At 47.4% G+C, this 20,452-nt stretch overlaps 1 protein-coding gene and 1 pseudogene across 4 annotated transcripts in view; both read right to left on the minus strand.

Moving 5' to 3' along the window:
- Positions 1-20,452, minus strand: part of CCDC180 (coiled-coil domain containing 180) — a 62,884-nt gene that overhangs the window by 35,728 nt on the left and 6,704 nt on the right. For 3 of the 4 annotated variants that reach the window (XR_008375455.1, XM_053568236.1, XM_053568261.1), the window contains exons 4-15: positions 19,982-20,091; positions 18,828-18,956; positions 18,621-18,731; positions 18,402-18,497; positions 15,402-15,565; positions 14,221-14,340; positions 10,763-10,842; positions 8,210-8,298; positions 6,863-6,985; positions 3,402-3,575; positions 1,972-2,087; positions 443-569 (exon numbers count right to left, since the gene is read on the minus strand). Coding sequence is in view for 3 of the 4 variants with exons in the window: in XM_053568236.1 (XP_053424211.1) it covers positions 443-569; positions 1,972-2,087; positions 3,402-3,575; positions 6,863-6,985; positions 8,210-8,298; positions 10,763-10,842; positions 14,221-14,340; positions 15,402-15,565; positions 18,402-18,497; positions 18,621-18,731; positions 18,828-18,956; positions 19,982-20,091 (1,439 nt within the window). In the remaining variant the exon portion in view is untranslated. The remainder of the gene's footprint in view (positions 1-442; positions 570-1,971; positions 2,088-3,401; positions 3,576-6,862; positions 6,986-8,209; positions 8,299-10,762; positions 10,843-14,220; positions 14,341-15,401; positions 15,566-18,401; positions 18,498-18,620; positions 18,732-18,827; positions 18,957-19,981; positions 20,092-20,452) is intronic. The other variant, XM_053568246.1, reaches the window with a different exon arrangement.
- On the minus strand, positions 5,282-6,087 carry LOC128569811 (ARL14 effector protein-like; annotated as a pseudogene).

A 20,452-nucleotide genomic window follows, 5' to 3' on the forward strand; every position in this document is an offset into this window, starting at 1 on the left:
CAGGTATATGCAGGAAGAGGGGTGATTTTTCTGGACCAGGGAGAGGGAAGGTGGGAAGCAGCCAGTGTGGGGCCTCACGTAGAGACTGTGAATTTGCTTTGGTGAGGGACTTTTGAGCAAGAGAGTAGGTGGCTCAGAGCTATGTTTTAGGAGAATTACGTGATGGTGGGTAGGATAAATGGAACTCCAAGTGTTATATAAATTAGCCTTTTCATTGCAAATTCATCTAGCTCTGAGCCCTGAATTCTGAACTTTCTCCCAACTGAGAAAGAGATGGTCTTTTTAGAGTCACTTTCAGCTTCTTTCTCCACGATGCCTGGAGATTGATTTCAACTCTACTGGATTAGGGATGGCTTTCAAGTCTAGGCAGATCAGAATGAGAAGTCAGCCTCTCCCTGTGCTTCTTTGTGAGTGGCTGGATATCTCATACTCCTCTCCATACCTGTTCAAAGATTTCACGCACGAAGAAGTGTTGGCTGAGGGTGAAGCTGTAGGAGTTGAGTTCTTTCAGTATGATCACTGGGTACTCCATCACTTCCCTCGTCAGGAGCACGTGAAAACATTTATACCTGGGAGGCAGGGAGGTGAGACCACTGTCTCAGGGAGGCTCAGCTGAGGGAGGGAGACCCCAGGCAGAAGCCACAACCCTGACCCCAAACAGGTGGCTGGAATCTGACACTTAGCTTTGCATAGAGCTGCCATGTGGGCAGCTATTTTTCTGATCATACAAGGAATATGAGCTTTTTGCAGAATATTTGGAAAACACACATGGGAGTTTTCTATATGTTGTAATGTGAGGTCCCTTTTCCTGTCCACTGTCCTGTGTCCTTGAATTTTATAGTATTATGTTCTCCCATCAACCTCTGAATATGCCAAGGCCCAGACTTTTGTCTGTTTCTCAGATTAGAAGACCAAAACTTAGACGGTTACTTTCTTGCCTAAAGTTATATTTCTGAATCTAAGTCTCACAGTCAATTGGTGACAAAAATTCCGTTTCTGTGACTGGTCCTTATGGAGTTGGTTGTACAAAGGCACAAAGACACAAGAAAGTTCACCAGAGAACTGTTTGTCATATTGAGAATTGAAGCCAATCAAAAACAGGGGATCAAATGAGGGATGTTAAATCATCAGGAAGTATCTATAGTAATGAATGCTACATGATCATTTAAAAATTGAAATATAGGGAGGTTTGATAGAGGGAGGGTAAATGGGGGGACCACACCTATGGAGCATATTGCAGGGGTACAAGTCAAATCTATCAAGAATAGAACATAAATGTCTTAACACAATAATTAAGTAAATGAGGTGAAAGCTGTGTTGATTAGTGTAAAGTAAGCACTCCAAATTGTATAAAAAATCAACACATTGTACCCCACCAATGCATAAATGTATTCATGATCTATGTGTATATGACTTAATAAAAGGAAAAAAATTGAAATATATCTGCAGTATTAGGACAATTTGCATAATGGCATCCAGTCTTTATTATTAAAACACTGTATGTGCATTTATTCATATATGTGTCTGTCCATAAAAAGGAGTAATTAGGCAGGAATGAGGAAGAAAATCTCTATGTTTGCATGGTTGACTTTTTACCCCTGTAAGAAAGAGGCCCCATGTTCTTACTTGTTTGTTTGTTTTTGTTTATCAGGCCCAGGCAAGGCTCAAACTCACCGCCCTTGATATGCAGGGCTGGTGCACTAACCATGGAGAACAGAAGCCAGCTGGGACCCATGTTCTTGACCCTTAAATTACATTGCCTTGAAATCCTCCCTCCATGAACTTTTCACACTTCTCCTGGAAGCTTCTTTGTTGGCAGATAGCAGAGCTGCAATGGGCCACCATGTTCTGCAAAGTCAGGGGCACATTTTCCATATTCAAGTAGGCCCTGGACTCCTATGCAGTCTGCTTGTCATCTTGAAATGAGTTCCTGACTATCACCTCTTGTCTTTTGGAGTCTGGTCAGCCTACCTGGATTTCATGGTCTGCAGAAAATCTTTGGCCTTTTCCAGGTGAAATGCCAGTGTTTCTTCACGGCTCTGTTGCCTCAGTTGGTCCAACAGCTTATCAAGGTGGGACTCCAGAGCCTGGAGACAACCACCAAAACAAGAGGAAGTAGACATGAGCCACAGAGTGAGTGACTTTCGGGGACCCTGCCACTGGAACTGAGGCCTGGGCACCTGGGCAGGTTGGGATGCTCATTATACAAGTGGGGTGTGAAATCTGCCACCACTCCCACTCTCTCTACGATAGGCCTCTGGACTCTTCTCTGTGACTGGGATGCCCTGCCCACTGTATACCCCAGGGCCCAGCTCAGATGGGACTCCTTGGAGACATGTCCCTTATATCCGGGACTCTACTCAGGCCAGTGCCATATCTTCCCATGGCACCTCACTCTCTTCTCACCAGTTGTGTTCAAAGTCAGATGCTGAGTTGATGCCCCTCAACCCCATGGTATGTGGGGACAGGCCAGGTAGGCACAGTTGACTGGCACAGGGTGACTGCCAGACACAGACATCAACGCCCCCATACACCATGGAGCTGTGAAATGATTCCAGATGCTTACACAGCTACGTGAATGACATACCTGTTGCTGTAAGAAGGACCTGGAGCATGTTCCCCCTTCCCTTCGAGAATGAAACATTTTATTCTATGTACGTTACCGCAAGTACTGGACATACTTCAAAGTACACATAAACTCAGGAGTTTGACGGACCCTGTGAGAGCTTAGGCCAAATAGTTTTCACACTATCAGCAGCTTCTCTGATAGAGAGAGCTCAGGCTTCAATAGGCCTTGGGCTAAGAAGGGTCCCTGTCGCCCCAGCATCACTCTCAGGCTTCGAGGGACTGGGTATCATCACAGATCACTACTGTGTTGGCCTTCAAGCCAGGCTCTCTTGAGAAACTCCTCCTAAGAAAGTACCCCTCAGGCTTCAACTAGACTGTACTTCCTCCTGGAGGCCAGCTTCCATCCTGACAGCCTAACCAGACTTTAACAACCATGGAACTCACTCGCTATGTGGTTAATGGACCTTGTCCACCCTGTGAGTGGACAAGGTCCATCTATCCCTGTGGGGTTTGTTCATGTTATCCTCCCCCCTTTTTAAGAAGTGTCAACCTAAGAAAAAATTCTCTTTGTATGTCAATAAGCCATGTGATTCACGATAGCATCCTTTGATCATCTCCTTACTTTAACCATCGGTCTGTCCCTATCTATCTCATGTACTCTCTTACAGCACTTTTGGTTCCAGAGACCTCACACGGCTCAGACCTAGCTCAAGGAGATTTCTGCTACTCCCATCTGATCCATGGCCAAGGCCAGCCAAGTTTTACAGCTAAAGATTTTATATGTGGGTCTAGGATCTGCTTGTGTTCACTTCTGCTTGTGGTGGGGGCCACACCTGGTTCTCCTGGTTGTACTTCTGTTGATGCTGCTCCATCCTCTTCTCCAGCTCCAGCTCCTGCATGGACAGCTTGGTCTGGTGAGCTTCCCACAGCTCCACTGCATCCTTGAAGTAGCTGAAGAGATCTGTGGTTTGCCACTCGGTCTGCTTCGCCAGGGCCTCAAAGGATTTCTGCAGTGGCAGAATCCAGCGAATGAGACTGGAAGGCAGATGGGCCACGAGGAGAGGCCCACTCAGGGGCCCTGCGTGTCCAACAACTGAACAGCACTGCCTGCACTTCCCAGGAACCCTCCTCAAGGTCAACTTCTGGGCTCCCCCTGAGATCTTGGCCATTCCTCGCCGGGGTAGTGTCTCTGCTCTGCCCAGAGCTATGTCCTTGGTCTGGCTGAGCCTAAAGTCTCACCTCTAGACCTGTCCTATGCTACACAAAAGTCACTGACAGAGAAAAATTGGAGTTTGGGCACTCAGGTGGGGACAGCTGGGGGCATCTCTCCTTCCCTGGAGTTCCCAGACTCATAGCATCTGGGCTAAACACCACACTTGCTACATCCTCTCACACATCACTTTTTAAAAACACATCCGTATCTTATGCCTTCATCTGGGTGAGGGGTCAGTAAATTGTTGCCTGCTGTCTAAGTTTGGCCCTTTATCTGCTTTTTTTTTTTTAACATTTAAAAATATTTATTTAGTATATTGTAATTTAAAAAGTTAGAAACATTAAGAATTAAAGTGTTTTAATTCATTGTAAAACTAAGAGTAGTCTGAATAGTGCTTGTCTTTTTTTTCTTTTTGTCAATATCTTATGATACTGAGTAAATATCTTTTCTATACTACGGCAAATTATAATATTACTTTTAAGTTTCAACCATTTTACCACTTGTGCTTTGAATGTTGTAAAAATATTTCTGTATTGGGTGGCGCCTGTGGCTCAAAGGAGTAGGGTGCTGGCCCCAAATACCAGAGGTGGTGGGTTTAAACTTGGCCCTGGCCAAAAACTGCAAAAAAAAAAAAATTCTGTATTCACTTTAAATATCCTTGAATGTGAAGAGGGTTTTTTTGTTTTGTTTTTGTTTTGCCTTCCTCTGGGACCTATTTATCTTTTTCATCACACCCACTTTCCTCATTTTTATGGGAAGTTTGCCTTCACTAAGTTGCTCTGTCCCTAGAACAGCAGCGACACCAGCATTCCTACCATCAGGGATTTCTTCTACAACTCTGTCAATGTTCCATCTAAATGTCATTTCCAGCATTATTACTTTGCATTTCTTTGCTGCATTTTCATTTTTTTTTTTTTTTAGCCAGTTCTGTAAAATGTCATGTGGGTGTCAAGATAACCCAATTACATGCTTCATTGTGAATCACTGAAGATGCACAGGGACCAACTACTGGCAGAATTTGAGAGTAACATGACTGGTCCCTGATCACGAAGCACATCTGTTTCTTACATAGCAATCTGCGGAGGGATGAGCTAGCAGAGAAGTCTGTACTTCATGTAAGTTACTCACAGTTATGCAGTTCCTCACAGCTAATATACTGTAGTAACTAAAATTCGAACCATGCCATCAGGAGGCTGGTATTATTTAATTAAGTCATGGTCATCGAAATTTTTGCCTACGGAAACCAAGCAAATCAAGGACTGCCTATATATACTTTATTTATACGGCCCAGACTGGCTCAATGTTGACTTCGGAGAAACAGCCCATCTTAACTGTCCATCAAATAATGAATTTTAAAGCAACCAAAATGCAAAACAGTGCATACTGAGTGGATATTGAGGGGATTTTCAAATTGCCGTCATTTGGCAATCAAGCTTAAAACATGTTTTAGAATGACAGAGAATTTAAGAAACGGACCAAAGGACCTTTAAAGACCCCAAGGTTTGATACTATAAATTATCCAGCATGTTTGTTATGAATTATTTCTCTTCCTTCAATTTCGATTTGCTCATACAACCACTTGCGGTCACAGCGGCACTCAGCTCCACATTTGGCAGAACCACAGGAAGGACAAGCATAGAAACATCCCAGGCAGTCTTCATCGAGACAGTCACAAAGGTCCATTCCACTGGAAATCAGGAGGCCCTGGCTGTCATAGACCTTACTCTTTGCCGGTATCACTTGTCTGTCTGAACCAGCAGATGTATTTTTTGTAAGCCTTCTTTTTTCTCTTTTACCAGTTTCTGGAGTAAACTCAGTTTGCTTTCCTGGATTTGTAAATTGTAATGACCTTAAAGCTTTAGCAGTTCTTCCATCTGATTCAGGTTTTCTTCTCTGGTGGTCCTCAGAATCAACATCCACACTTCCATTATCTGTGTACATTTTGGACAAAGCTTCCAACCAGGTACAAGTTGTCTTCCAAATTTTGCACTCAGAAAAGTGGCATTATCTAAGTCAATTACATGCAAAATTTTTTGGCTAGTTTTTTGTGTATGTTAAATGGGTCACAACATGATTTCTGCAAATCCTCAAATCTGTCAATGTAAATTTTTACATGATGAAAGCAAATTGTATTGTTCCCAGAAAGTGTCATTCCAATTCTAAGTTGAAGGAAGAGCATATCATTTGATGACAATTCTTGCAAAGTCTTGAAACCTGTGTGACGAGTATAGTAGGTTTTGTGGCACTCATTTGTGGTACGAAGCTGGACTCCAACTGAACATGAACCAATCATTCTTGGTCCCATCTAATTTTCCCACTTATTTTGTTTAGAGATCTCTCTTTAGTAGGTCATGTGCTGATCACCCACTGATCTGTGATCTGTGGATTTATTCTTCAAATCACTGAGACCAAGAACCTACTGAAAACGAAATTCTGGTTTCAAAATGAAAGAGTAAAGGTCCTAGAAAGTCAAGATAATCCTTAGCTTGAGCAGTCCTCCGCCCTTTCATCTGCTTTTGTTTGGCTGTGTTAGCCAAGTGTGCATATCACAGTGTTAGACAGTTGAAAAAGTCAAAAGAAGACATTGAATGAAGTGAAAATTATCTGAAATTCAAATGTTAGTGTCTATCAATAAAGTTATCTGGACATAGCCACATCATTCATTTCTGCAGTGCCTAGGGCTGCTTTTGTGCTATACTGGTAGAGTTGATGAATTATGACAGAGACCTGATGGCCCACAGAGCCTAAAATCGTCACCTATCACAGAAACATGCCCTTCACAGAAATATTGTCAATCCTACTCACGACAGTAAGTGTCTTGGACTGGGGCTGATTGTACCCACAGCTCTTGAGTGCCCAGGGTCAGCAAGGGCTTCTCCAGAGCTCTGCACAGCACCCACATCACTGGGGGGAGGAAGGGGACAGGGGATGAGCCTGGAGTTGCCTGGGGGAGGGAGCTACTCTGTGAGGGGCTGGCAAGGGTGAAGGCAAGTGGACACATTAGGGACACGAAAGTTGGAAGTCCTTGGACTCTACTCTCCTAATAGCCTGGCACCCCCCACCAGGGTCCCCACCACGCACGTCCAAGAGCTCCAGTTCCTCCTCCACCTTGGTTTGGAGCACTCCTATCATCTGGAAGAAGGACTGGCTCACCAGGGTCTCAGCCTCCTCCTCGGTGCAGACTTTCCAGTCCAGCAGCTGCTTCTGGGTAGGGGAGACAAGGCAGAGCTTGACTTAGGTTGCAGATCCCACATGCTATGGGCCCCAGAATTGCTCCAGACAGACCTGAGGTCCCTTGAAAGGGCCCCTGCTTCCTGAGAATTCTGCTTCCCCCACCCACGTCTGGAGGGGCTGGCCAGAGGTGCAGAAGCTGACTGGGGGCAGCAGGAGAGGCCCTCACAGCTCAGCACTCTTCAGAACAGTTATGCTTCTGGGTTTTTTCACTTACATAGTCTTACCAAAGAGGCAGGAAGGGACATCCTGACAAAATATTCCTTTATCCCAGAAAACCAGTCCCTGTTGTCTGGGAGTGAATTCACTGTTACCAGGTAGGGAAGATGAGAGAGCAGTGGGGCCTGGTAGGGCAGGAAGGTAGAAGAGGGAGAGGAGGGAGGGTATTTCGTGGGATCTCACCTATTGTGCAGAATGCAATGGTACATTTCAAAACTACTGAAAGTGTAGTATAAATGTCTTACCACAACAAGTAAGTGAGATGATGGCTATGTTAATCAGTTTGATGTAACCATTCCACATTGTATATCAAATCAGCACACTGTACCCCATAATTGTACACAGATATCACTTTTAAAAAATACCAAAAAAAAGGGCGGCGCCTGTGGCTCAGTCAGTAAGGCGCTGGCCCCATATACCGAGGGTGGCGGGTTCAAACCCGGCCCCGGCCAAACTGCAACCAAAAAATAGCCGGGCGTTGTGGCGGGCGCCTGTAGTCCCAGCTACTCGGGAGGCTGAGGCAAGAGAATTGCTTAGGCCCAGGAGTTGGAGGTTGCTGTAAGCTGTGTGAGGCCACAGCACTCTACTGAGGGCCATAAAGTGAGACTCTGTCTCTACAAAAAAAAAAAAAAAAAAATAGAACCTGCAACACAGTAATAAATAAATAAATAAGAGAGCGCTGCAGTAACGCCCAGGATATGCTCCCCGTTTATATACAAGGGTGAAATTTGAGGTGAGAGAAAGTGACGTGGGCTAAAACCTGAGGATGGCAGGGACAGCTGGAGAAGCGGTCTGGGAGAAGGAACAGCTACAGAATGCTCAGAGGCCGGGAGAGCACCTGGGGCGCCTGAGAAAGGAAGAAAAGCCGGGTCTAGGCGGCAGGGTGGGAATGGGGTGGGGACAAGGCCGAGGGCAGCGGGCTGGGCCCAGCAGGCCCCACCCTGCGTTCCTCCGCTCAGGCCTGCAGGGGGCGCCCACCTTGCAGTCCCGCATGCGGGTCAGGCACTCCTCCCAGGTCTTCTCGTACAGGAAGTGGATGCGCATCAGGCAGTCCATGTGGTAGGTGTCTCCGTGGGCAGAAAACAAAACAGGTCAGCTGCTCTTCCGGAAGCAGGAGGGGACTTAGAAAGGGGAGTGTCAGAAGGAAAGCAGCTTCTCCCCAGCAAAGTGCCGCCACAGCTAAGTGTTATGTAGGTGAAATCGGTGGTCCTGATTCCGATTTCTCCTTACAAAGGTCCTGACACCAAATAAGGTGCACGAATTTCTGAACCTGATTCTTAACTCGCTTTCAGGGGTTATGGAATTCCTTTGGGGGAAACTACACCAAGTCACACACCGGCCACGACGCTGCAAACTAATGAGTGCTTACAGATCTGTCTGTGGTTCTTTACAGAGCTTTTTCTCTATGTTTCTCTCCGCTTCTCCTGTGTTTCCCAGTTTATAATAAACTCCGCGTGACTCCGGTTAGTGCTCCTGCCATTTTCCAGAAACTGAAGGGCCTCAGAGGCGTTTTGTAGTGGTGGTTCTTTGACAAGGGCTGGTGCAAGGGCAGTGTAGATGGCACTAGGTTGGAGATTTAGGACACCTACGAGGGCTGCTTTGCGCAGGAACTGGCGAGAACAAGCTCTGCAGCTGCTTTTTCTTGTCCCCAGGGCCACTTCCTGGCCTAGGCAGCCCCATGCTTCCTCTCCCAGCTGCCCTGCTTCCTTCCACCCCCGTACTGCTCTGAAAGAACCCCAGGCTTTCTCTGACGTCATCAGGAGAAGCTCAGGACCTTCTCCTGAGTTCTCGCTGCCTCAGGATAATGCTCGGGTTCCCCACATAGCAGACATGGCCAGCCCCTTTGTGTCTTCCAGACTCTCCTGCCACCTTCTCCTTTCTGTGAAGGGCCCAGCTCTGTCTTGTTTCTGGGCCAGCCACCTGCTGTATCCTTCTGAATACAGTACCCCTGGCCAACTCTTACTTGCCTTGCAGGTCTCAAATGTACTATTGCTTACATGGCAAGATCTTCGACGACCCCTAACCAGTTGTGTCTGACTGTGGGCTCATGTAGCTTGTGACCTGTTCATTCCTTGCTGTCATGTTCCCTTTTGTCTGACTTCTACTCTGGACTGGAAGTGGCCCAGGGCACAGCCACCTGCTAGTTGCCAGCGCCCAGCACAAAGCCTGTCCCTAGGAGGCACTGGATGCATGGCAGCAATTATTTAGCATCTTGAGACTTGTACAGAAATACCCTTAGTACCATAAACCTGAGAGCCCTAGGAGCAATGGCAGGTGCTACTAACCAAAGTACCTAGCCAAGTCCAGCTGTGATACTTCACTGGCTGTGTGACCTTGGGCAGAATTCTTCACCTCTCTGTGCTTCTGAGTCCTCTAGTACAAGAAGACAATAATACTATTGATCTTACTGGGCTACTGTGAGCCTCAAATGAATGGACAATTGTTATATATCTTCTAGAGCAAGACTCAGTAAACTTTTTCTATGAAGGGCTAGACAGTAAATAATTTTAGCTGTAGAGCCATCTGGTCTCTTTTGTAACTACAGATGCTGCTTGGCTTATGATGGGGTTACATCATGATAAAGTCATCGTACGTTGAAAATATCATCAATCAAAAAACTATGTAGTATACCTAACCTACCAAACATCATAGCTCAGCTAGCCTATGTTAAATGTGCTCAGAACACTTACATTAGCCTCAGTGTTGGGCAAAGTCATCTGGCCAACAGCATTGGATGAGAGTATCATACTGTGCAACTCCAGCCCAGAAAAAGATCAAAATTTAAAATCTGAACTTCAGTTTCTACTGAAGACATGTCATTTTCACATCATTGTAAAATCAAAAAATCACGAGTTGAAGACCATCATACTCACTTCTGCCATTTAGAGCAAAGCAATCAGAGGCAATATATAAACAATTAAGGTGGCTGGTACTCCAATAAAAACTATTTACAAAATAGCCGGTTCGTGGGTTGTAGTCTGATGACCTTTGTTATAGAGCATTTTTAAACATTACCATTTATAATTGAGCCCTGAACTACCACTGGAAATCAATGCCACAAGTAAGGACTGTTATTACTTCTCTTGACATCTCTATTTTATGGACGAGAAAATTGAAGCCATAACTGGCCTTGACTTCCCTAAGGTCACATAGTCAGGGTGGAGCAGAACTGGGTGTCAAACAGGGAGACCATGTGCTTCCCCTCACACCCTTGGGACATGGCCCCTAAGCTATCCTCAGAGCCCTCTCTTTTTCTCCATGTTTGGCCATGGGTCAAGGTTCAGGGTTCGGAGTGTATGGCTGGCCTGGCTTCAGGCTGGATAGTGATGGGGTAGCCCTAGGAAGGCAGGAAGGAGCTTCCAAGTTCTCAGACCTCACTCTTCGCCCATACCCCCTTTCCTCCTCCCCAGGATGGAGGTACCGCCCATCTCTTTTCAGATAGATGACTAACTGCCTGGCTAAGCCACGACAAAGCTACTATTGAACAGAATTCTGGGGAGCCCTGACTGGGGTCCCACAAACATCACTTACCAAGCTGCTTGTTCAGGGCCTTGAGAGATAAATGCCACTCAGTCAACTGAGTCTTGCTGTAATTGGGGGGCAGGAGGTCACTGGGGAAGGAAGGATGATGAGTAAGCCACACACGAACAAAACTCTCACCTGTCAAAATGGACAGCATCTTCAACGTAGCTCCAGAAAAATAAGCCATTTAAATACCGAAGAAACAAAGGGGCCTGGGGATTTGCTGGTGCCAAAACATACCTCTCAAAAAGGTCTTTTGTTATGTAGAAAAAAACCCTGATGTTTCTTAGTGGGAAAAAAATAAACTGTTCAAATCACCTGACCAAGGAAGCCTAGTTCTAAGAAACTATTCTGAGAAAACAATGTAACATGCATACAGAGTGTCTGCCTTAACAGTGCTGCTTGTAAACACACAATAATGAGGAAAAATCTTATCCAACAATAGGAAGCCATCTAATAAAGTACAGTGAATCCTCTTCTGAAGTCATTAAAAGTAGTGTGGCAGATTGAAAAATGGTCAGTTTTGTTAGTTCCTCCCATCAAGAGGTGGAATCTTTTTCTCCACCCCTGGAGTCTGGGCAAAGCCATGGGATTGGCTTTGGCCAATGGGATATCAGCAAATGAAACCAGGAAAGGCTTGGGAAGGGCCGTGTGTGGGCTTGCCCTGTCTCACTGCGGGGACCTCTTCTCCCACTCGCCATGGGTAGAAGCCCAGGTTGGCCTCTTGGAGGCTAAGAAAGCACATGGAGGGAGTCCCCAGCTGACCCAGCAGAGGCTCTATACATGGGAGTGAGGCCATCTAGACCACCCAGCCCTGGCCAAACAAGTGCAGACCAGGAGAGCCACCCAGCTGACTCACAGAACTGTGAAAAACGAGAAATCACGGTTGTTTTAAGACACTAACTTTTGGTTGATGTTGAACAGGATGGAAAGATTTATATGGCTAGATGGAACTTAGAGGATTTCTTGTTCAAACCACGACATTTTGACAGTGAAAGGAGTCACTACTCATGATGATGCCAGGACAAGATTTGTAACCCAGGATGGTCTTGGGCAAACTGGGATTCTGTTAATCCTACTTATGATGGGACAGCAAAGAGCAAAGGGTAGGGACAAGGGTATGTACAACGTAGCCTCAACTCCAAGCATGACACTCAACGCAGTGTGGTCTGGGACAGAAAAGGGACACAAGCAGGATAACTGTGGGATCCAGGTGAAGTCAGGTGTTTAGTTAACAGGAATGCATCAAAATTGATATCTTAGGACCATCCAGTGTTGATGTAAGATGGAACATCAGGATAAACTGGCCGAGGAGATAGGGCTAGGAATTCTGTGTGCTCTCTTTGTAACTTTGTAAATCTAACATGACTCCAAAATACAAACCTTTTTTTTGAAAAATTATTTTAAAATTGTATGTACATAGTGTGCTTATGAGGGCCAAGAAAATCCATTGTGATTCTCCAAAGCCCTAGGGAATCCTTGCTAGACACCCCTTATGTTATCACTACCACATGCTCTTGGCAGGGCCCGTGTATGAGCAGCAGGGAGGATCCCCATGAGGTTTCTGGAGCTTTGGGATTTCTAGAGGAAGGGCTTGGAGCTGTGGGCTGGGGAGGGGTATGGGACTCCCCATGTTGCCCTGTGAAGCAGTTAGCTGGTAGGTCAGAGAAGAACAGGGGTCCTCTACACAGTGGGCTTTCAGGGCACTATCAGGTTCTGACCAGGACCCCAGCCTTCCCTGCTGAGGTCCACCTGATCTATGATTAGGGCTTTGCGCCTTTACCTTGACGCCTGTGCACTCAAACCTTGTGTTTACAGTACATGCTTCTGAATGCTAGAATCGTGTCCTGACTTCACTGTATACACTGTTCCATTGTGAAGGAGCTGCTCCTGTGAAGGAGCGGCAGATTTTCTCCCACCTTCCCCCAGCAAAGTCAAACGGGCCCACCCAACTCCACCTGCAGACACTGCCATTGCATGGTGTCTCCCAGCTGTGCCCAGAAGCATTCGGATCTGGTCTCTCCCCTCTATTCAGACAGGGAGCCCATCAGCCCAAAGTTACAGCCTGTGAGAGGCAGCCTAGACATCTTTCTGGCTTTGTTTTAAAAGCCTAATTTCTAGGAGAGCCTAGTGCATAGATGAGAAGGATTTGTGGGAGTGGGCTGAGAGCCACGGGGACCAGATGTTTCCCATTCCAGTAGAAAGGGGCTGTGGGCAAGTAGGAACACAGCAGGACAGGCAGGTGTCTGGCAGTGGCGGCCTGGACTCTGCTTCCTGGTGGCACCATGGGAGGAACTGCAAGATGTAGGGCCCTGGAGGGAAGTGCTGCCAGGGCATGAAGACCCGGGCTCAGGACAGCCCCCTTGAGTTTCCTGTGTCCACCTGTCTTAGGGGTTGAGACCCCAAGGAATATTTGAGTTTTGACCAGTTTAAAGAACAGGGCTCAGAGTTAGAAACGAGTTAAGTTACAGAAAATCCTACAAGCTCCTCCTCTGTCCTTTACACCTGGATCACAATGTAACTGTCCATGGGGCAGGAAGCACATGTCCAGGAAAAGACCTTTTGGCTCAGCCACGTGGGATCCTAATAATCACTGAAATCCTAGGAGCACTTAGGATCTGGGTCAGCAGATGAGAAGACCTGTGTCCCTGGGTAACCAGGTGGGAGGAACGAGTGAGGTGTGGGGAGCAGGAGGAGCATTTCCTGCACACACGGTATCACTGCTTTGCAGTACCCAGCAGGCTTCATCCTAGGCAGTGGGCTTCCAGAGCCTAGAACAGTGGTTCTCAACCTTCCTAATGACGCAACCCTTTAATACAGTTCCCACAACCCGTGTCCCTGGGTAACCAGGTGGGAGGAACGAGTGAGGTGTGGGGAGCAGGAGGAGCATTTCCTGCACACACGGTATCTCTGCTTTGCAGTACCCAGCAGGCTCCATCCTAGGCAGTGGGCTTCCAGAGCCTAGAACAGTGGTTCTCAACCTTCCTAATGACGCAACCCTTTAATACAATTCCCACAACCTGTGACCCACAAGTTGAGAACCGCTGGTCTAGAACATTCAGTGGGCACCCCCCTTATTAGGGGATCTGAGTCAGATGGAACCACATCTGAGGGGAGCATCTGCAGCCTCCTCAATGACCCCAGACTCCAGACCCTTTTGACCTTCCAAACTGCAAAGCTCATGGAGCCACCTTGTTCCCCTCAGTCCTCTAGAAGGTCTAACCCCCTTCACCTGGCACAGGTCCTGTGTGCTCTGGCCTCCTCCTCCCTCAGCCCTGTCTATTGCTTCTTTCAAGTGGTTTGGCACAGTCACGCTAAACTTCTTTTTAGAGCAAACAAGTCATGTTCTTTCTTGATACTGGGACTGGAATACCCCCAGAATGTCAGTCCAGGTGGCCAGCCCAGGATCAGAGAGCTGGGAGATGGCCTGGTTTGGAGGGGGCACTGAGGGCTGCTCCTGCCCATACCAAATAGTGCAGAGATGCTCCAGCCTCTTCTGCTGCATGTTGCTCTGGGTCTTCAGCATGGCATCCATTTCCTTCTTCACAGCTGGAGGAGACTGGATATTCTCACTGGCCATGAAGTCTCTGGGCAGCCAGACGCGTTGGCACCATGGAAAGGAGAGGATGGGCAGAGTTGGAGTGAGAGAAGGAGGAGGCCCAGGGTGAGAACAGTCAGAGCTCCAGCACCCCTTCCCTTACACTGCCCCCAGCCCCTTCTTCCCCGGGCTCTGCCTGCACTCCAGGACCCTGGAGAAAGATGGGAAGAAAGGAGGGTGGGGGGATAACAGAGGTGCTACTAGTAAAGCTCTGGGACTAACAGCAGAGGACCAGCAGCCTCAGATCCAGTGGGGGTCCTGACTGCCATCTGCCTACCACTCCCCCCCACAGTCTTAGCCTCAGTTTCCTTTTCTGCAAAATGGAGCTAATGATAGTACTTCCTCATGCGTGGGACTCGGTAGGATAATGCAAGCATAGCCTTTAGCACCGTGCCTGCTGCTTCGAGAAATGCGTAGTCAATGTCAGCTATCGCCATCACTGTGGACAATTTGGACTTAATGACTTCTCAGACCCAGGCCCAGACAGGCACTTTCCCTACAGTATCTCACTGGATCACTGAAAACCCTGTCGCAGGTCCATTATGGTGTCTGATTTGCACAGGAAGAGACAAGCTCTGAATATTCAAGGGCTTGACTAAGGTCATATGGAAGGGCAAGGTGGAGCCAGGCCTCAGGACATGTTTCCTTCATCCCCAGCAAAAGTGCCACTTGGTGGAGGAAGTGTGGAGATGGGCTCCCCCTCCCCTCCCACAGTGGGGAAAGATGCTCCTGAAGGGTGGGAAGTATATGTCTGCAAGATGTCTATCCGTCCATTCTCCTGGATCCAGTATCCACAGAGTTATAAGTAATAATAAAGCGTGGACATTATACAGATAATCAGACGACTGTCTCCTAACTATATGTGCTGGGCTCAGAGAATGCTTACAAAATAATGGTCATGAAGAGTATAGATATAAAACTGTATATACTGCATGGGGTCTAAAAGAGCCTGGGAGAAAATTTACAAAACTGCCAGAAGAAGGGAAACTGCCTCCTCTAGCCTCCCAGGGGGTGGGGGAAGGGCTGTGGGAAGCATAGTTCACCACAGACCTGAAACTTTGCAGCAAGGTCTCCTTCTTGAAATTCTTCCAGACGTTCACCAGACCCTGCCAGCGGCGGCGACTGTCCAGCTCCTCCTGCAGGGTGGCCTCCATCAGGTTAACGAACAGTTGGGCTAAGGCCCTCCGGTTGCCCAGCAGGGCATGGTTCATGACCTGTGGTCACAGGCAGGAACGGCTGTAGATGGGGTGGGAGCTCTTGAGTCAGAGCAATCCCCAGATACAGAGGGCTGGTGGGAGGCTGGACAGGGCCAGAGGACAGGCAGACTGAGGGCTAAGTGGTGGTGGCAGAGACTGAGGAGGACCAGGGAGTCAGTACGCACTCAAGGAAGCTGCCTAGCAGGAGTAGCCATGAACAGTGAAAAGGGTCCTTCCCTGGAGGCTTAACCATGGACTCTGACCACATAAGCTTCAACCCATCTCTGAGGCTACAGAGGATGCATTGTTAGAGGGTAAAAGGAGTTTAGCACTCAGTTTACTCTTTTTAGTAATCTTCCTCCAAAGCATAGTGCTCATGCCATCAGGAACAGTCACATATAGCTGTTGAAAGAACCAGGACCCAAAGACCAAATGAGGCCAGAGCTCTAGCATTCTTTGGGCTTCCCAGGGGTTCCCACAGGAACACACTTGGCATGGGAGTAGGAACAATCCTTCATTGTGTGGCTGTGTTCTGCTCTTTAGCATCCCAGCCACCCTCAGATGACAGTCACTTCTCCCATTCTCACAGACAGAAATTTCCAGTGTACTCAATACTACTATGAAATCAGTATATAATCACCTACATATTCATATGAATGGTAAAACACAACTATAGTCCAGAAAGAAGGAGGGAAGAGGAGGGAGAGCAGAGAGGAGGGTGGACACCAGGAGGAGGGAGGGTATTTGGGGGGACCTCTCCTAATGTGCATAATGCAATGATACATTTCAAAACTATTAAGAATAGAGTATAGGGCAGCGCCTGTGGCTCAAAGGAGTAGGGCGCCGGCCCCATATGCCGGAGATGGCAGGTTCAAACCCAGCCCTGGCCAAAAGCTGCAAAAAACAAACAAACAACAACAACAAAAAAAGAATAGAGTATAAATGTCTTACTACAACAAACAATTAAGCAAGGAGGTGGTTATGTTAATCAGTTAGATGTAAGCATTCCACATTGCATATTAAATCAGCACATTATACCCCATAAATGTATTAATGTACACAGTTATGATTTAATAAAGAAAAAAAAATTTCTCCACAGGCCTCCGTGCATTTCCCAAAGCCTTCTAGGAGGGCAGCAGCACCTGAGGTAGGAGTGACAACCCTGTCAAGATCAGTGGATAGAAATTCCAGTAATGCTTTTCAGTGGAGCCTGAGGTTTAATGTAGCTGCACTTCCTAAGATGGGGTCATTGGCAAGAATTTCCTCAATCTCCAGATCCACAGGCATAGTATGAGGATAATGCTAAGGATTCCAAGAAATTAAATGAGCTACAATTTTGATACGAGGACAATCAAGGACATGGAGGGGGGGAGAGCAGAGAAAGAAAGGAGGAGGGAGGGGTGGGGAAAGGAAGAGCAGAGAGGAGGAAGGAGCCAGGGGGTGGAGTCTTGGTGTGTGCCACACCTTTTTGGGGGCAAGACACGATTGTAAGAGGGTCTTTACCTAACAAATGCAATCAGTGTAACCTGGTTTCTTGTACCCTCAATGAATCCCCAACAATAAAAAAAAAAAAAAAAACTACTGTAAAAAAAAAGAAAAGAAAACAAATTAAATGAGCTAAAGGCAGATAGAGCAAATAGCAGATGCTAGTTGGTACAGTGAGTAAAAGAAGCACAGGGAAGTGAAACATCGAAACCCATCCGGGACACTGAAACCCTAACTCTCCCGATGGATGAAATGTTTGCAATTTAGGAGCTATCTCTGATGGCAAAAGGGAGCTGAGCCCCTTTTATTATCCTCCCAACCAGTCTTGGCGGGTAGGTATTACAGACATCCTCAATTGATGATGGTACCACTTAAGACGTTTTGACTTTACAGTGGATTTATAGAGTTATTAAATGCACTTTTGCCCTATGATATTTTCTACTTAAGATGGATTTGCTGGGAAGTGTCCCCATCATCAGTTGAGGAGCACCTGTATCATCCTCATTTCATGGACCAAGGAGCTCCTGGCAATGGGACTGCATCATTTTGGAGCTTCCACATCTGGGCAGTGCTGAGGGTCTGTGCTCTCTCCCTGTCTGTGCTTTGTCCAGGACACAAGGCAGAGACCTGGGCTGGGCCCATCTGTGATTCTGAAGTGTCCTCTTGTGAGCCTGCCATGCTGTCAGCAGGCCCACTCTGCAATACGCCCAGCTCTCTGCACAGACCAAGACACCCATAAAAGCAAAATGCACCTCTCAGCAGGCAAAAGAGAATCCTTTCTTATAATGGAGAGAGGTCAGACTTTACTCTGACATAGAAGACATCATAAACAACCTTGAACTTTATATTTTCCACACCAAAGAAAGCAGCTGGGGGAGGTTGGGTGTGTGGACAGGGGGAAGCAGTGGAGACACAGCCAAGGGTCAGGCATGGCTTAGCAACAGGCACTGACCGTGGTGGGGAGAGATGAGAAAAACCAGGAAACCAGTCAGAGAAGGTCACCCATGAGGATGGAAGCTGCCCTGAGACTGTGATGGCCCCAAGATGACGACTCCAAAACATCACACCTATTGCACTGCATATAGTAGCTGAGGAAACACCCAGTAGGTGCTCAGGAAATCATCAGGGCTCCAGTGCTTCAAATGTTGGCACTATGCCAGGTGTGCCTGGTTTCAGATGGCAGGGAAATATGAAATGAACTTGAGAGAGATTTCTATCGAAAATGCTCACAAGAGCAAAGACTCTGATTCCCAGCCTATGAGGCTCCCCTGAGTACTTGGAAATGTTACAGATGAGACACCAGGCTAGGGTACCCTGGGGTCCTGCACCTTCTTCTATGGGCTGATCCCCAAATGGGAAAACTACTCACCATGGCTTCTTTATCTATCAGCCTGTTCACATCAGGCTGCATGAGGTAGGAAGTGTTCTCTATGATTCTTGCATACTTCTTCAACACGGTTTTTAGCTAGAAAAGGCAAGGTACCATAGATAGCAACTCATTTCCTAAAGAACCAACAAGAAAACAGAAGGATGCCCAATAAACCCTGCAGGTGAAAAGCACCAAGGAACCCATCTGCAGCCAACTCACTTTGTTGGCTCGGGAGAACTCCAGGGAGTGCAGCTCTTTATCCAGCCCCTTGATCTTCTGCTTCTGGAGCCGGAATGTCTTGGCCACCTTATCCCATAGCTCTGACAGGGTCTATGCAGGGAAGTCTGGGTCAGACTGGGAGCTAGTGGGAGGGAGGGAAGGAGCAGTGACTGGAGAGAGCAGGTCCAGCCACGAAGGGCCCCCTACCTGCATAGTGTAGTCCTCAAAGCTGGTGTCATCTTCCACCTTTCTGAAGAGATTATTGATGTCTTCATTAGAGTCAGATAGTTTTTTCAAAAAAAGTCTCCCTGTCTCCAAAATTAGAGGTTCCATTTCCTACAACAGGCCAGAAGGGTGATGGTCATGGCATTAAAGACCTGGGAGGAGAGAGCCCTCCCTGCAATGGGGAAGTGCCAGGCATGGGACCATCTCAGAAATGAAGATGACTACCTAGACCTGAGGGGTAGAGGTTTACTAATTAACTCACAACCAGAGGACAACCGCAGCCAGGCCACACACTGAGCACTCTGCCCTAAGTTGGGCCCTCCTCTTGACTCACTTGATTCTCAGCACGGCCTGTGATGTAGGTTCTGATATCAGGCCTAGTCTGGGGGTAGTATTCAACAAATACTAATTAAAGAGGTGGCCAAAGGAAAGAATGCCAAGTTTACTCCAGATGAGGAAACTCCAGGTTCATGGAGCTCATGGCTGAGAGTAGAGCTGGTGTCCAGGTGGGACATACTGAGAAACAAGGTTCTTTGCGTACAGAGAACCAGGAATCCAGGGTGGGGCAACATGAGTGAAAAAAGACATGGAGGTAAGGGAGTGAATGGAAATCTGGGCTCAGAGTAACCTGGATGGGCAGAGGCTGGTCTCATTTCAGAAACATTCTGGGCATCAGTGTGTTTAGAGATGACATCTCTGGGGAGGAGTGAGAACTAAGTGTGGCCAAGTGCATAAGGGCCTGGCAATATCAAGCTGTCACTGGGGCCACACCATTGGGTACCCCACGAACAGGACTGGGCAGGACACTCAAAGGCTGGGCTTTGGCATCAGACCTGGAGGGAAGTTCTGACTTGGCCCCTGACGTACCAAGTCAGGAGAGACTCCCTGGGCCTCACTGCCAAATGGGTAATAACGGCACTTGATTTATAGGGTTCTTCCAAGAGTTACAGGGAGCCATACTCATAGCAACCACTGAGAGAGCCACTCAAAACCGGCTACGATTCCATCTATGTCTATATCTCAGCAAGCCACTGAGACCTCCTTGTTGAGGAGAAGGGAGAGAGGCTGGGTGCCTTAACAAAGCAGCCGTCAGAATGGTGTGGGAAGGGAACAGGAGGGGAATAAAGGAACCTCACCATCCCAATCTGCACAATCTCCTCCTCAAAGCTCGCCAGTGCGCTCTCATAGTTCCTTTTCTTGTAGTCTTCTTGCCCTTTGAGGGCGACAGTATTTATCTTCTCAGGAACTGTGGAACAACAGCAGAGATGATGGGCCACCCTCAGACCTCTCAGGAGCAGGGAGAGCTCTCAGCAGGCTGTGCTGGCAGAGAGACCCTGCACGCTAGGGCTTGAGTTCAGAAGGTGGACCCCAAAGCTAGGCCAGCATGGCAGGGGCTTAAGGAAATAAAAAAAAGATGATGGTGGTCCATGAGTGCTATACGGAATAAGACCTTGGATATACGGTTAAATGTGTATGTAATTTATGTTTTTTAAAAGTGAGGAGACTAGAGCGTGGGGGTTAGAGAATAAATCAGTCAGTAGCTGAAGAGGGATCTGGACCCGGCCCACCTGCTCTGCTGTCCCCTGGACCCAGGCGGGAAGCTGGAC

Source organism: Nycticebus coucang, chromosome 2 (assembly GCF_027406575.1).
Source record: "Nycticebus coucang isolate mNycCou1 chromosome 2, mNycCou1.pri, whole genome shotgun sequence".
Lineage (NCBI taxonomy): Eukaryota > Metazoa > Chordata > Mammalia > Primates > Lorisidae > Nycticebus > Nycticebus coucang.